The sequence below is a fragment of the Nesoenas mayeri genome (genome assembly GCF_963082525.1).
Source record: "Nesoenas mayeri genome assembly, chromosome: 5".
NCBI lineage: Eukaryota > Metazoa > Chordata > Aves > Columbiformes > Columbidae > Nesoenas > Nesoenas mayeri.
Window position 1 is genome coordinate 6,732,101 of NC_137548.1, and position 16,575 is coordinate 6,748,675.

Here is a 16,575-nt window from a genome sequence, read left to right on the forward strand (position 1 = left end):
AAGCTGATAGGAGAGAAGTTGTATCAGAAGCGCCTTGGTTTTGGGCAGGAGCAGATGAGCTGACTCATCGCTGGGTCGCCAGCACCACAACACGACACATCCTCGTGCACACACCACGTGAGACACAGGCATGGGCATACAGAAGAGGCTTTAACCTCTGCCCTGAGGATAGAAAGAAGCACTTTCTAATCACTTGTGCTGGTCGTACAAACTAGCAGTGTCTTGAGCCTGTTCTTAGAGAAACCTCTCGTCTCTTTCCTCTCGATGCTGTGTTGGATCCATTGGCTGCCACAGAATCCAAATGAGTTTGCAGACAGCACTGGGCTCATGTAATTTGGCCAAATTTTCACTCCATGACCATCCTCTCACCACTTTGTGTGTCATCAAATCATGATAAGACCCTATTTCAAAAGCCAAATGAGAAGAGGGTTGGTGGGGCATCTCCGATGCATGGTAAGTAGCTTTATTTGGAGGAGTTTGGCCTTTCTTCTTCAAAGAGTTAAGCACCACATGTGCCGCTGATGCGCTATGTCACTGTGCTGGTCGTGCCCCTCTCTTTCTGATTGACCCAAAGCTTTAGTGAACGGGCTGGACCATTGATACCAGGTGTACCCTTGTGCCTTTGTAAGAGGAGAGAAGAACTTAAAAGTACTATTAGTAACTGCAGTGCAGTAGAAAACAATCAATAGCTCAGAAATCAAGCTATTTCAATCTAATTAAATATACCCATCCCCACAGAGGGTAAACCACAGTCACTTCACTCCGCCTCTGAACTGCTGATAGTTGTCTTGCAACATCAGTCAGGTCTGAAACTGATTGCGGCGAGTCCAGAAGATCCTGTTTCCAAACAGTACTAACAACACATTTCTGGGTGTCTCCTCTCTTATTTGTGTATCATGGTGCTGCAGGTTGAAGAAAACTGCTCAGACTGCTTGATGAAAACCGCTTTCACGACAAGCCATTGCTGGTCCTTCATGACAATTTGACACCGGTATTGTTATTCCATTGCTTTGAACTGAAGCAGGGTGAAGAAAGCAGAGCAAGCAAAGTGAGCATCAGGGCTCTTTGGCATTCAGAAAGTGGAAGGTCTTGCAGATCTTGATAATACTGGGTGATATTCCTCACATACAAGGGTTTGCAAGAGGGTGGCTCTAAGCTTATTTGTAAACCACAAGACCAGAAGAGACTTCTACAATTATCTGGGCTAAATGTCTGCACAAGGCAGAAAGAGATCACCCTTACTTGACGCATCAGTCCCAACAGGGAGGAAGGAAAACACAGTTTAGAATTTGATTGTTGGATTTCAGTGAATTAGAGAGAGAACCGTGAAAGAAGCAGAAGATTTTACAGCCTCCTAGACACACATTAATGAATCTTTTACTTAAATCTCGTTATTATGTATGCGGATGAAAGCTGCTGCCCAATAAAAAAGATACGGAAAAATCAGAAAAGCAGAGGCCACTCCAGATGCCTGGTACTTTGGAGATCTCTTTATTTAAAGGAGAGGTTTGTTGTGCGAGGTGGGGCTGGTGTGTGAACCGACGATGGTTTGAACCCATCTCTGTGTCAGTCACGTTTAGGAATAAGCGAGGAGCTAAATTATAAATAATAGGGCAAGACTGCTGGGAAAGAAATAAACCCCAGTAAACCAAAACAATCAGTTTGTTCTCCAGTGTTTCCTGTACAAGTAATAAAATCTAATAACTGAGTTGCTGTTAACGGTTAATGACCACTGCATTTGTTAATGGACCCAGACAAATGAGAGCAGTTTAATACGACAAACAGGCCATTAGTTGTATTAATGGTTGGCTTGTAGGAGTTAGTGCTCTTATAAACTATATTCTGCAGTTTATAATACCAGCACTTTATAAAATGACCTGGTGTTTTCCAAAAAATAAAAAATAATAAGGATCAGGTGAGCTCCAATTTACTTGTGGAAAATAAGTATGCATGCTAACTAAGAAAAGCTGGTATTAAGCTAAATCTCTTTTTCTAGTTTGCACTGGAATAAACCAGGAGCAACAGCAGACATATAAACCAGGGCTGATTCTTGTATTCTTAAATCAGTGGCAGCTTTGCTTTTGATTTCAGTGAGTTTTGGATTGATCCCATAATTATTATCATTAGAGAGGAATTTGATCTATTTTTTTTTTCTTCTGGCCCAGACCACAAGTGATTCCACGCATGGGATATTCAGTTTTTAGCAGCTGTCACTATTTAAAGGTTTAACAAGCACTCTTATAGAAAGAACTATAAAAGGGAAGTTGTATAAATAGACTAAAATTAATAGAGGAACCAAATAGAGTTAGTTCCTGCTTCACTAGCCTCTACAGCTCTTTTAATTTTTGTATTTTTAAAGTGTATTTAATTGCAGTTCCATTTACAAGAAATGTCAGTAGCATTTTTGCAATGGTAGTTGTGAAAGCCAAGGTTTTTCCATCAGTTTACAGACTCACTTCTGAATGTAACCAGTGTTTGCTAGAAATTTAAAGTGGAGCAATTTAAGCATTTGCCCTTAAATTGCCAAATAGGGGCAATCCTAAATTATTACGGAATTATAGGTTACTGGTGAAGGGAATAATGCACGCTTTGGTAGGAAAAAGAAGTGGAGGTATTTACATTGTGCACGAATGGACTCTAATTTGTGTGTAGCTTTAGTGTGAAATGAGGCCAGGCTTAAATTGTAAACTTACAACAGGGCTTAACCAAGGTCTTTAGCTTTGTTTGTGGAGCCAGACTGCAGGTTTTCCAGATAGACTCCCAAAAACATAAGAGACAACTTGCATAAACTTATCCTTAAGGTTACTATGACCTGAAGGAAGAATTTGAGAGTAAACTTGGAGGATTGTTCCTGTCTTTGGCCATTCACACACCTTCAGGGAACGATGCCTAAGCCAGTCCAAGGAGGTGTCACTCCTGAGTTTGCTTACTTAGATATGGAAATTACAATCCAGAGGAACATAATGGGCACACTGGGTCCCCCCTAGAATCATCACAACTCAGTCCTGCTGTTCCAAACAGTGGCCAGTAACTGAGGCTTCAGTGTAAGAAATAAGATGCTTAAGCAGAAAAGGATAAGAAAGAAGAGAAATGCAGAGTGGTCCTTCATCTGCCGAATCCTCTCAGCTGGCAATTTGTGGTTTAAGAAGTTTCTGGGCCAGGGTTTATCCCATGGTCAGTAGCTAGTAAGTCCATAAATAACTAGCCCTTTATGAGGCTTTTTATATTTCTGGCCTCTACTTTTGGCAATTAATTCTATATTATAACTATGCATTATGTGGGTGTTTTCTTCTGTATGTATTAAACCTGATACCTCATAATTCCAGTGAGTGCCCCTTAGGTCTTGTCTGGGAAAGAATGAAAAATCCTTTCTCATTCATCCAGCTCAGATGTTTTATGATTGTACAGATCTCCCTCACATTTTCCCCTTTAGTCATTCTTTCCCAGACCCAGAAATCTTAAGCTAGGCAGCCTCTCTCCCTTCACAACCCTGTTTCATGCCTTTGATCACCTTCATCATCTTTTTCTGTGCCTTTTTCTAGTCCTACTCTGCATTTCTTGAGCTGGAGGGAGAAGCCGACTTGCACACAATATAAATTATATGGGTGTACCATTTACACGGTGCCTGAGTGACAGTTTTGGTTTTGCTCTCAGTTCTGTTTCTAATAATTACTAATAGGCTATTTCTCTTTTTGATAGTCAGTGAGCACTAAGCTGTTTTCTCTTGGGGTTTCTGCACCATTACACTAAAGTCTCCTAGAGCAGTAGAAGCTTAGTAAGACTGTCTATTGCCTGTTTATCCTGTAATTTACCTATAGTTCAGATTTTATCACCTCGTGTGCTTTATTCTGTATTTGTTGCCCATTGCATGCTATCCACCATGCTGCTGCTCAAACACAACATCAGGAGATCTGTTAGTTCTTCTTAGTTGGTTTCTCGAACAACTGTGTCATTGATCAACTGCTCAGGAAACCATGGAGCTTGGCTGGAAGGGCTAGGAAGAGCTCAGCCTCCCCAGGCACTTGACAGCACAAAACAAATCAACTTGCCACGTCTGGAGCCTCATCCCGGAGCTCCTGCTGGGGAAGAGAAGCCGTGGTCCTGCAGACCTGCTTGGCACTGGGAGCTGTGCAGGAGGTTCAATACAGCCATCACCAGATGGTGCTGCTGCTTTCAGCCTCGCAAGGTCACTGTGCACAGGGATGTTTTGATTATTGGAAGAAAGCACTGAACAGGGGATGTTTTTTCAGTTGCTTGGATGTCTGGAGAGTAGGCAGGGTACATTCTGACTTCATGTCACTAGTCCGTTCTCTTTGAGAACAGGACATTTGGGCTTTGGCTGGGAGTTCAGGATAGGGGTGTGTTCTGATGCTGTTTGAGATGATCTGTTCCAGACTGGTTCAAGTGGATAAACAAAATTAATTAGATTCACATCATATGAGTCCACAGGATTGATTTTTTTCTCCAATGGAAAACTGGCTAGCAATGGGTACTGCTGCTCAACACAAGTACTTACCACTATAGCTCACCTGTTTTTTTCCATAAGTGTCACAGTACTTGCTAGTTTTTTTAAAGGCTCATGTACAGGAAACGTGTTAGCACATGAAACTCCAATGAACCAATGTAAACAAAAAGTTCTTTAAGTCCCCTTTCCTATTGCTATTATATATGAAACTCTGGTGCAGCAAAACACTTTAGCTTGTGTGATTAAGCAGAGGAAACTTTTAACTAGCAGATTTTGGTCTTCTCCCTGTTTGTGCCAGTAAACATGTGAGCCAGTCATTACTTCAACCCAACAAAAGATTTCTAAATCTTTAAGTCTTTTCTAGAAAAAGACTGCTCTGTGTTCACTTGGCCATACCTTCTGTGAAAAGACCTGGAGCTGGTCGCTTTTGGAGACCCTGTGGTAGCTGGATTTCATGCAGTTTAGCGATTTCTGAGATTAAGCCTGTGTTCCTTCACAGGACAAACTGTCCTAACCAAACTAAAAAAAGTTCTTAAACACTTGTTTTCTCCAGCTAATAGTGACAGATCAAGGAACTTAAAAGACTTGCAAGGATACCTGTCTAAAGTTTGATTTAAGGGTCTAAGAGTTTTTCTGGCAGAACTGTTGCTTCCATGTGAGGAATGATCACATTATGGAACCTGTTCCACCGGCTCTCTCTGAGGAGGCAATAGGAGCCCTGCTCTGTCTGGCTTGGTGCTCCTGCAAAATGTGGAGTGCCCAGAGGAGAAGAGGGTTTGGGGAGGAGGGCAAGGAGGAAAAAGGGTGGGAAACCAGAGGCAGTTTGCTAGGGAACGGGCAGAATGTGAACGATGGAGGGCTGAAGGGAGAGGAATAGGCTGGAAAAGTAAAAGAAAAGAAAAAAGATGAAAGGAACACACACACAAAAAAGAGGCCGCAGTCTCCCAGCCAGCCTTGGCACCATCCAGCTGTCGCTGGGACTTTCAAACAACTGCATCTTCTTCCGCTGCGGGGATTGCAAGCTAATTCAGGGAATGTAGGCCAAACAGCATCACCAGGAAAGCAGGATTTCATTGTTCCCCTGCCCAATACATACCAGTTTGCCGTGAAGTTTGGAAATCCATTAGAAGTATTTCAATTCTGACTTCATTAAGTGCAATGAAAACCCCAAAGAAATCCACCCCAAAACAAACCCCGCGCACAGAGTGCCAAGAATGTTAATCACATACAATTAATCCCAAGATGCAGAGTTGTAACATTAAGCTTTTCAACAGTAAAAACAACTTATCTTTCCATTATCTCTACAGGTTGCTACAGTTAAATGCGCTGCTTCGGTGCTGCAAAAAACAAAGTCCAAAGCAGCTGAGATGACACCGGGCTGTGTCACCGCTCTCTCGGTGCAGCTGTGCCGGCGATTACACCGCAGGTGCGACGAGGGGCAGCCTCGGGAGGTGTGAACCGGGCCGGGAAGGGACTGCGGCAGCCGGGGGGTGTGCGGGAGACCCGGGGGGGTCCGCGCCCCGTGTGTGCGGGGCAGAGAAATGTGTTTGCCCGGGCAGGCTCCGCGCCCCGCACCGGCACTGTCACTGTTCGCCCCGCACCGGCACTGTCACTGTTCGCCCCGCCGCGCTTCTCCTGGCTCCCTCGGCGGGGCTCCTGGCCGCACCTGTGCTATCGGCGGGGGCACCCGCCGGGCCGAGCCGAGCCGTGCCGTACGAGCGCCCGTCCCGCCCGCTCCCCACCCCGTGCCCGCCCTCGCAAGGCGGGTTGGCAGCTCCTCCCCGCCCGGCGCCGTCCCACGCCCCAGGTGTCCCGAGCCGCACCGCTGCCCCACGGCAGGAGAGGCCCGGGCCGGGCGCTGCGGCGGGGCTGCGCGGCGGAGCGGCTGCCCGGGGCCGCGGGAGGTGGGCGGTGCACGGGGGGCGGCGGTTCCGGGGCCCCGGCATGGCCCGGGGGCGGGTGCGCCGCCGCCGCCCGGCCCCCTGAAGAGACGCGGCGGGGCTGGCGACCGGCCCGGCTCCGCGGGAGAGGGGTCTGGCTCTCCGCCGGGCTCCCGGCGGGGCGGCCATGTCCGGAGCTATGAAGTTCAACGGGTACCTGAAGGTGCGGATCGGGGAGGCGGTGGATCTGCAGCCCACCCGCTGGTCCCTCCGGCACTCGCTGTTCCGCAAGGGCTACCAGCTCTTGGACCCCTATGTCACCATCAGCGTGGACCAGGTGCGCGTCGGGCGGACCAGCACCAAGCAGAAGACCAACAAGCCCACCTACAACGAGGAGTTCTCTGCCACGGTTACCGATGGCCATCAGATCGAGCTGTCCGTCTTCCACGACACCCCCATCGGCTACGACGACTTTGTGGCCAACTGCACCTTGCACTTCCAGGACCTCCTGCGCTCTGCGGGCCCCAGCGACAGCTTCGAAGGCTGGGTAAGTAGCCACCTCAAGGAGAAGCTGGAGTCGAGCTCCTCTCTGAATGAATGAAGGCGCTCGAAGGGTATTTGCAGAGCAGGGGCTTGTCCTTGCACACCTGTACTGCAGATGCAGGCAGCCCAGTGTGCGTCTGCATTTACACAGGTGTACCTTCATGCATGTCTTTGTGCCCTTGTGCTTTAGATTTGCTTAGAATGCTCATCAGAGTGCTCTTTCAGCTGATGCATTTGGAGCAAAAAGTCTCAGCTGTCATAGTTTGAGGGTCAAGACCCTGTAGCTGAGGGCTGTGAGCTCTCTCCTCTTGGTAGATTTAGCAGAGAGGAGACTTGTATATCACTGTCACAGTCCACCTGCAGACTCTCACAGTCACGTACCTTCCTTTTCCTGCTTAGCACACAGAGACAGGCTTGGGAACTTGCATACCTGGGGTTGGATGTATTTCTGCTCAGATCCACACATGCTTGCACAACTGTTTGATGTGTGCGTGCAAATTTCTTTGACTTCTTAACAGAATGGCAGGACTGGCCTTGTGTCTATGATGTACACCACTGCGCTGGGTGAACACAGTTTCACTTGCAGCTAATTCTAGGTTATTTCCAAGTAGATGTCACTTGTATCTGGCCCAGAGAACCTCAGTTATGTCTTAGTCCTAGTAGTAAGTGAAAGGAATAGTACAGGCTCTGAAGTTGTTGCTTTGCTTTCAGTACTGTATTGCTCCAGACAGTAGTTTGCTTTTAAGTGTTAGATTAAAAAAGAAGGTTAAAAAAAAAAAAGGCATTTCTTCTCGGTAGAGACAGTGCAGAAGAGCTGAGAATTTCCGAGGTTAATACAGGTATTAACTTTTTGAGGCCAGGAAGTTCAGCACGTGTGGTCAGGTAACCACCACAATAAAACCAGACACGGAGGAAGGAGAGCTGACATGTAGAGAACAGATAGGCATCTCGATCGTATCGCTGGGGAGGAGGATGGTACTTTCTGTTCTCAGCTGGTGTCTGTGACTGAGGTGTGATGCTACACCTCTGGGGTGATTACAGGGGAATACCAGTCGCAGGACTGGTTCATATGTGTATATTGGTGCTTTTTCTTAATTCTTATTGTGTACCCTATGGATAGTCTTGAGGTTTGTGCGTTAAAGATAGTCACTCTTAGGCTAGTGGTGCCACTGGAGAGAAACTGCTCCAGGGACTTGTCCTAGAACACTTTTAAATACAGAGAAGACCTCTGTGGGCCAGGGCAAAGGATGAGCTCAGGACAGAGAAATGTGGTTTTGAGGGGTTTCTTTGTGTTTGATTTTTTGGTGTGTTTCCTCTTTGCTGTTGAGAGAAGCCCCATCCTCTTGAGAGGCCGGAGTCCTGGTTGCACTGGTTCTGGTTACATGTGGGATGGGGCTGCTCTGTTGAAAAGCTGGTGGCCTTATTCACATTACTAAAACACCTATAATAATATTGCCGCTGGTGTGGATGGATTCGTGTCCAGGGGCCCACTGGTTCTTTCATTTCATCCATCCTGCAGTACAGATTTTTAGGGCAGATGTAGTCTGTGCCCTGAAATGCTTGTTTGGTCTTTGGTGATGGAAAAGTTTCTTATCCCTGCTGGATAGGCGCATGTTTTATAAACTCCTGTACCTGTGAGTTGATGGGTGTGATGGGATGGGAAATCTGCAAAATTTTTTAAGCAGACTGATGTAAACTGATGTATTTCTGGGCATGTAGACAGAGGCTGAGAGCTGCTACTTTCCTTTCTAGTTAATGGCTATAAATTACAGCTGGGGTGGATTTAGTGGGGAGTGAGCAAATGTTCATCTTCTGTTCCCTTTCTCCTCTCTCCCTGCTTTTGACTTGCTTCGTTTCCATCTCGCGTAGCGTGCAGCCAGGATCACATGATGACGGGGAACAGCATCTTGCTCTGATAATCTAATATGTCTTGATAAATCTAGCAAGGCTGTCACGGGGTTTTGTGTAATCAGAAGAGTAGGAAATGCTGGTTTGTACTAACGCCAGGTCCAGGAAGTGCTGGCACGATACAAGACCTCACAAAAGATTTGTAGATGATTTGCATCACCTCCACTTCAAAATCCTTCATGCTGCCCTCTTTCCATCCCCAAAGCAAAAGCACATACAGGCAAGGAAGGAGTGAATGGAGTGAGGGGAAAATTGGTGAATCCTCAAAGTTTAACCTGACTTACACTTAGTTGTCTGCACACAATGTTTCATTTTGATTTGAAATAGAATTTTCCGTTCACTTACCAGGTAAACTCCAAATGCTCCTTGGATTGCTAAGAGCTGGGCAGGGCAGCTGGCAGCCTCCGCTCCCTCAGCATTCCTCTGGATTGCCGGGGATTACCTGGGACGTTCCCTCAGCTCACGTGCTGGCCTGAAAGTTTTGGCCTGAGCTCTCGGGCTCATGCTGCCCTGTTTATAAATGTGGATTTTCTCCTGCTAGTTAAGAAAAAAAAAAGGAGGGGGATTAGTTGTAACATTGGTCACTACCTCTGGTGACAACTGTAGAACTGTCAGCGAGAGGCAGGTAGGAGCAGTCGGTGTGGAAGCGTTGGTGCTTCCCGCATGACTTGCAGGTACATCACTGCAATTATGACCCCAAACACTTACGCACATGAGTAAGTGTATGGACGTGAGCTGTCTCATCAGTAATGCTTCTACACCTGAGTCATCCCACCGAGTACTGGGACAGAGTTCTCCGTTCAAGGTTTGCATTAAAATCCATGTTCCGGAGGCTCTTCAAAACTGATCCTTTTCCTCCTAACTGTTTTGATTGTTGTCTGAAGTCTTTCTAGCAAACACATTCGCACAGTCTGGATATTTTTTAATTTGCCTGTAAGTTGTTAAACACAATTTGACCAATTTTACACAGATGAAATCTGTAAGAGCTTATTAACTTCAAGATCCTTCTGTTTCCCATTTCTTATATTTACTCATCAAGTTGCAAAGCACTAGTTTTTATTAATATTGTCAATTAAATGCCAGCTTGCCTTCAGCATGCTTTAATGTAGTTAAAACCGGGAGCGATCTCTCCGGTACCTTGTTCTTTCTGGTAGGCATTTTCCTGTGTGGGTGTGAAATTGTGCAAACCTGAATGGCAGCATTTTACACAGGTGCGCATGACCCTGCCAGGTGCAGCGCAGCGGAGGATTAAGCTGGCTGCTGTCCGAAAGCTGCTATGTTATGATTTACGTCAGGGTAGGAACTTGTCTTTTTAAAGCGTTTAATTTTGCACTAGCATGTGCTAAACTCTTTTTTACTCAGCATATGCATCTTTAAAAGGTACTATCCCCTCTTTAACTGTCTCTGAGTGCAGTATAAGAAGCAGTGATATGTCAGTGAAACAACACAAATAATTTGGAGTACTGTCTTGTAACTGAAAGGGGAGATGTTTACCATACACAGGATTATTCCTCTGAGTTTTATATAGTAGCCGAAGTAAATTTCAAGCTTGGGGAAGCACTATTTACAGATAATGAATTGCGTTGCTACTAAGGAATTATTTGATTACGATTGTAAAAATTGTTAGTCCCTAGGTAGAGATGTCATAATTTAACAAGGAGTTAAAATTAAACCTTGATCTTGAAGTAGCGAATTATCAGATTATACCGAAGGAAATTAGATAACAGATGGACTGTAAGATTAATGAGCCAATCGCAATTTCCTGATGAGTTTGTTACCATTTGCTCATGTGTGCAGGAAGAGATTAAGACAAATAATTCTAATGAATTCCTTAACTTGAGCTTTTTCGCCTGTATCCTTTTCTAGGAGTTTTTTCTTTCTGAAGGCAAAAAGAACTGTGTTTTACCCGTGTTTATATGCAATTTTATTTATTGAACCTTAATCTGAAGAGTTAAAGGAGAACGCAACTTCTTCCCCAGAGCAACACGACCTTGGCAGAGAACAAGGGTGCTGCAGGTCAAATACAATATGGTTGCTTCTTGTTTTAACGCGCCTTTTGCTGCAGAGTGTTCTCCAGGTGGGCAAAACTTGCATCAGGAAGCCAAAAATGCCTTATAACTGTTGACAGAGGACTTTGCGGTGCAGTATTTTGTGTCTGCATCAGCCTGTGCCCACCTATACAGGTGGGCTGCAGCTTGTAGAGCAGCAGTAAATGGAGTCTCCTTCCACAGGCAGTAGCAGGCTGAGGTGAAGAGCAATAACAATCTGTCTATATGACTTTGTTTCCATGCACATGACAACCACGTACATGGATCTCTGATCTGTATCAAAGTCACGCTACGCATTAATTGCAAACTGGCCTTGAGTAAACTAAGCTGGTTCCCTGTTTCTTGATAAGTTTTAAGTTGTTTCTGTAATTATTATCGCTGATGTGGAGTTATTATGTTGAATGGGAATAGTGGAGAGAAACACCCACTGCAGGAGGTAAGAAAAAAGTTTTTGAAAGCTACCAGAATTTCAGCTTCTGTTTCTTTCCTTTAGCATACAGCTGTGCTTTGGCCCTGTGATCAAACCCTTCAAAATGCAAGCAGAGTCCCGTGCACTGAGGCTACGCTCCAGCCTAAAAGAAAGGCTGTAATAAACAGAGGAAAGAATGTTGCTCTTTGTCAGGTATTAAATAATCCTGGGGAGGGCTGAAGCTAATAACAAACAGTTCTACTGATCAAGGTGGATAAGAGTAAAGCTGAGTGTCACGAGGAGCTGCGCGCTTACTGCCTGGTTTCAGCATCAGAAGCTGAGCTGGATAGGAATCCTATTTCTCACTCATCCATGAGCTCCTTGCCAATAAACGGCCTGTGTTTATTGCACAGGCAATAAATGCAACTGTGAGCATTCTTGGAGAACATGTGTTTTACCTGAAAGTGTGTTAGGCTGGACAGGTTTGATCTAAGTGTGAGAAGAGCCTGTTTGCGGTGGTCAGAGCCACTGGGATGCCAGTGAGGGTCTGTGGGATTGGAATTTATGCCCTGGCTTTGAGCTTGGGGTATGAGTCTGGCTTGCCTTGATACAGCTGGGTGCCCGGTCCTGTTGTGGTACCAGCTTTCTAGTAAGTTGCTTAGTCTGATTTTCCATAACTTTGTCTTGAAAAGACTTGCTTTGATGCTGTTGGAGTTGGGAAGGGCTCTGGGTACATCAGAGAGGTGTGCAGGAGAGGTGCACAGTTTCCTACACAGTGTAGTTTGGCTGGGACAGGCTGTGCGAGTGTCACCACATGACTTTCCCCAGTTGTGAGGAGCCACTGAGCCAAAACCTCAACTGAAACCCTACTGAAAGGTACCCAGGCCCTCTGGCTCGGCAGCATGGTGGGCACTCCAGTTTCCAGCCATAGCCCAGTGCCCCCCATCAGCTGGGAGAGTCCCCAGAGGGGACAGGCCAAGAGCTGACGCTTGGGTCTCCTCCAGCAGCATTGGTCATGGCAGAAGCAGCCCTGAGGGTGTCTGCAGCCCCGTGTCCCCAGCCTGGGGTTGCTCTTTTCAGAGAGGATGTGTGTGGAGGACGAGGAGGAGGAGGGGGCCGGGGCCAGCAGGGCGACCGCAGCACGAATGAGCCCAGCACCCCAGGAAGCTCCGTCCCCAGCCCCGCTCTCTGCCACCGCCAGCCTCGCCTCGCTCTGTTCGTGTTTTATATTTAGCTTTCACCACTGGCCTTTCTGTAAAAAATGCATTTCATGCAGGCCGTCTGAGGCTTTCTGTTTGGAGTATTTTCTGAGTAATGATTTGGTTTCTGGCCATTTTGAGCTTATAGGCAATAAACTCCGCAGAAAAGATTGTCAAGGGGACCATTTAAGCTATTGAAATGCCATTAGAAAGTCTACTGATTTACAGTGTAATTCAATATAAAAGCATATCCCTTACTGAAGTGAATAAGACTCCCACCCTTTCTTTGCAAACTATTAAAGCTCCTTTGATGTTTTAGGCTTGATTGTAACTATTGTGCTTTGCTAATACAATCAAGAAATCAGGGACCTTTTGAGTAACCATGGAGAAAAAGACAAGGAGAAGAGTTATCTAGTGAAACGAGTTGCTGGCAGCTTTTGTAAAGGATTCTGGATCAGGCATCGTGCCTTCTTGCCTCCCAAATCTCAGCCTGGGTAGGCACGCGGTTAATATATGTCAAACCATGCTGCAGATTTAATTTATTCTGAATGCAGTGAGCAATCTTTGTTCTGATCACTTATTCTGCCCTTGTGTTATTAGTGGGGCTGTGGAGTGAACCAGCCTGAGTCCTGGGCGACTGACCTGGCGCCGTGTCCTGATGGAGCTCACCAGGCGGCTGTTGCTCTCCCAAGCTGTGCCCTCAGTTGCGCTGGTACAAGAAGTTCTGGCTGGTTGCGAGGGAGAGACTTGCTTTATAATTACATCAAAGATAGCAAATGTATGTCTAAAATAAAGTGCATCCTGAAGCTTCCAATTAAAGTTGCTAAGCCACTTAGGGTAGGCCAGACAAATGACTTAAATTTCTGCAATGCCAATGACGTTTTTTAATTCTTTGAGATCATGAGATGTTCTCATTGCTCAGGGAAGTCAGTCACTGAGGAAACCATCCTGTTTTGTTTTGAAAGCCAGCACCATGAACAGATATAAGCTGGGCTTTGTTCTGTTAGCACGATGCTGTGTGAGAGCAAGCCTTCCTGAGCAATTCTGGTGCTACCGATATTCAGCGCTAAAATCTGGGCATTGGTGCTGGACCCAAGGTGATGGAAAAAATTGCTTTTTCACTGCCCCTGTGAGGCCTTTTGCGCCCTCGTTACACTAGACCAGAGGCATCTAATCGATGGCCAGATCTATCCCAGAGGCTGCCAGAGCAGTTTTACCGGCTGATGTCCTGCTGCCTGCTTTGCTTTGTCCTGGGGCTGCTCAGATGTGGGGCAGGTGGAAGAATTCATCTGGCAGCCTCCAGCTTGTTTTCAGCCACTATTTTCCTAACTGCATCTCCAGAAAGCCTCGTGCTCTCTAGCCCACCAGTGATCCATGTCCTGTTGGAGGGATTTAACCTTCAAGTCAAAGAGGTGCATCCACCACACATGGAGGATATCTGCATCTTGTCTGTGTGACAGATGGATGTCACATCCAGGGTCGTCTCCTCTCAGTGCCACCTCACAAAGCGATGAAGCCCAGCCTGGGAAGGCTAGCAACTCTGCCGCTGTGGGTCTTCAGGTCTGGAATAAGATTTCAGCTTGTCTGCTGGCTCTCTGTGACCCTGAGTGGGGATTTCTGCTCTCCATGGCGCAGCGTGGACCTGCCCTTTGGATCAACACAGCTCGTCAGAGCATCCTCAGTTCCAGAAGGACAGGGAACTGCTGGAGAGAGTCCAGTGCAGAGCCACGAAGATGATGGAGTGGAGCATCTCCTTTATGAGGAAAGGCTGAGGGAGCTGGGGCTCTTTAGCTTGGAGAAGAGGAGACTGAGGGGTGACCTTATTAATGTTTATAAATATGTAAAGGGTGAGTGTCAGGAGGATGGAGCCAGGCTCTTCTCGGTGACAACCAGTGGTAGGACAAGGGGTAATGGGTACAAACTGGAACACAAAAGGTTCCACTTAAATGTGAGAAGAAACTTCTTCATGGTGAGGGTGGCAGAGCCTGGCCCAGGCTGCCCAGGGAGGTTGTGGAGTCTCCTTCTCTGCAGACATTCCAACCTGCCTGGACACCTTCCTGTGTAACCTCATCTGGGTGTTCCTGCTCCATGGGGGGATTGCACTGGATGAGCTTTTGAGGTCCCTTCCAGTCCCTGACATTCTGAGATTCTGATCCTGCTGTGACTGTTGTCACCCACGAGCTTCGCCAGCACAAAAAAATACGTCCACGCAAGACATACTTCTAAATACGTGACTGAGTGTATGAGTATTGTATGTCTGCTGGGCATTAAACAAAATAAATTGATGAAGTAATTTCCAGTGTGAAATCACTTGACAGATCAGCAGAGCCCTGTAACCTCTCAGATGGAGGCAGGTGAGGAGGAGGAGGATGTGAGGAACAGGCTATGTATCTATGCTCTCCCAGGACATTGCACCTAATAGTAAGAATTATAGTAACAATCTGACAATGTGCATCTAGGGCTGAGGAGAGGTTTGAGATGGTTGTTCTGTATTTGAACACTAGAGATGTTTTTCCTGCCATTGTCTCATACATTTAGCATCAGCCGTCCTCAGAGGGAAGATTTAAACAGGTCAGCTGGTCTGATTTGGTCTGAAAAAGCAGCTCATACCTCCCTACAGCACGTCTGGTTTCTAGCTCTCTCTGGCCTGCTCTGTGGTTTCTGCTTTTCCTTTAGTAGTTTCTTTTTTTTTTTTTCTTACGTCTTTGTCATTAGTCTCCATTTTAGCATAGTACTGTATTTTATGTTTTTCATTTGAGTAAATTTAATTTTACTTTGTCATGTAAGCAAGATGTCACTGCAAATTAAGTTCTTCATACACATCTCCACTTGCTTTAGTATCTTAAACCTCCTAGAGTAGCAATGGAGTCTTAGTTTGGGTATCCTTTTATTGGTTTTTGGATAGAAAATACATGTTTACGGTTTTATAGATGCTGTAGCAGATTCAGGCAGGGATCGGTCGTAACTGCGCCGAGTGCTGTGGGTGTGAGTCAGAGAGAGACACATGCTGCCACCGAGATCACTTGGGGTTGTGTCATTTCCCTGGGTTTGGATAGGAAAGAGGAGGACAGTTTTGCTATGACGCTAAAAATCAGCATGGCGTGTCTGTACTCCTAAGTGCCTTTATCTGACAAAACAGTTGCAAATAAATGCTGTCCCCGATAGCATTGTCTACATGTCTACATGTGAGTTGGTCTCTAGAGTGTTTTTCTCCACCTAGACTGGTCAGCGTGTTCATCTTGTACTGAATGTATTCAATTCTGGGCTAAGTTCCTTCAGAATAATGAAGGTGGTTTAGATCAAGAACAACTAATGAAAAACTAGCTTATCCTGTTTGAATTCCTGCTTTGTCCTGAATGTATTTTCCTTGGTAAACAAGACTATGTAACTTGTTTGTTTTTTTTTTCCCAGGAGTGAAGAGCAGAGGAAAAATATGTTGCTCTGAGTTGTGAAATCTGGGGATTGATTTAGTGAATATTTTCTTCTATCTCATATTGTTTAATTCCTTTAGATTTTAAATGCTTTAAATCTGAAGAAGAGAGGGAGAAACCCTTTCATGCAATAGGGCCCAATTCTTATCCTCCTCTCACATGTAAACTCTGGCACACTGCATGAGAAGATGCTCTCCCTACCTCACCTCTTTCTGGCGTATATTTCTAATAACATTAATGTGAAAGTTGTCTTTTTCCTTTCTTACTTGTTGTAAAATGTCACTCTATAAAAAGTTTGCTTGTGTCTTCTGTGAGATTTCAGCAAAATAGGAGCCCGGTGCTTGCCTCTGCTTTTGCTTGCAAGGTTTACATGGGTGGGTTCCCAAAGGCATCAATGGAGTTACGTTGCCAGCTTTGCACTAGTCTAATTCAGTGAAGAACTGGACATTTCTTTCTTCCTCCTTGTATGCAACAAGGGTTTATAATGATGTCTGGATTGTACATTATTTATTGAGGACAGTGAGTGCTCATGGAGCTCTGAGAAGGACGAAGGAATTGGCTTCCATGCAATGAGTTTATTTTCTGGGTCATTCACAGACTGAGGCATCTAACATTAATATATTCAATGCAAATTTATTCTGTAAGGCAATTTGCTGCTTAGCCTGGAAGAAAATGTAACCATGTGAGGAAAA

General features: G+C 45.7%; 1 protein-coding gene across 1 annotated transcript in view; it reads left to right on the forward strand.

Moving 5' to 3' along the window:
* Positions 1–6,532: 6,532 nt before the first annotated feature.
* PRKCH (protein kinase C eta) overlaps positions 6,533–16,575 on the forward strand; it is a gene marked incomplete at both ends in the record, with an annotated part of 122,165 nt that continues 112,122 nt past the window's right edge. Inside the window, one exon of the mRNA XM_080345639.1 lies at positions 6,533–6,892. Coding sequence (XP_080201765.1) covers positions 6,533–6,892 — 360 coding nt within the window. The remainder of the gene's footprint in view (positions 6,893–16,575) is intronic.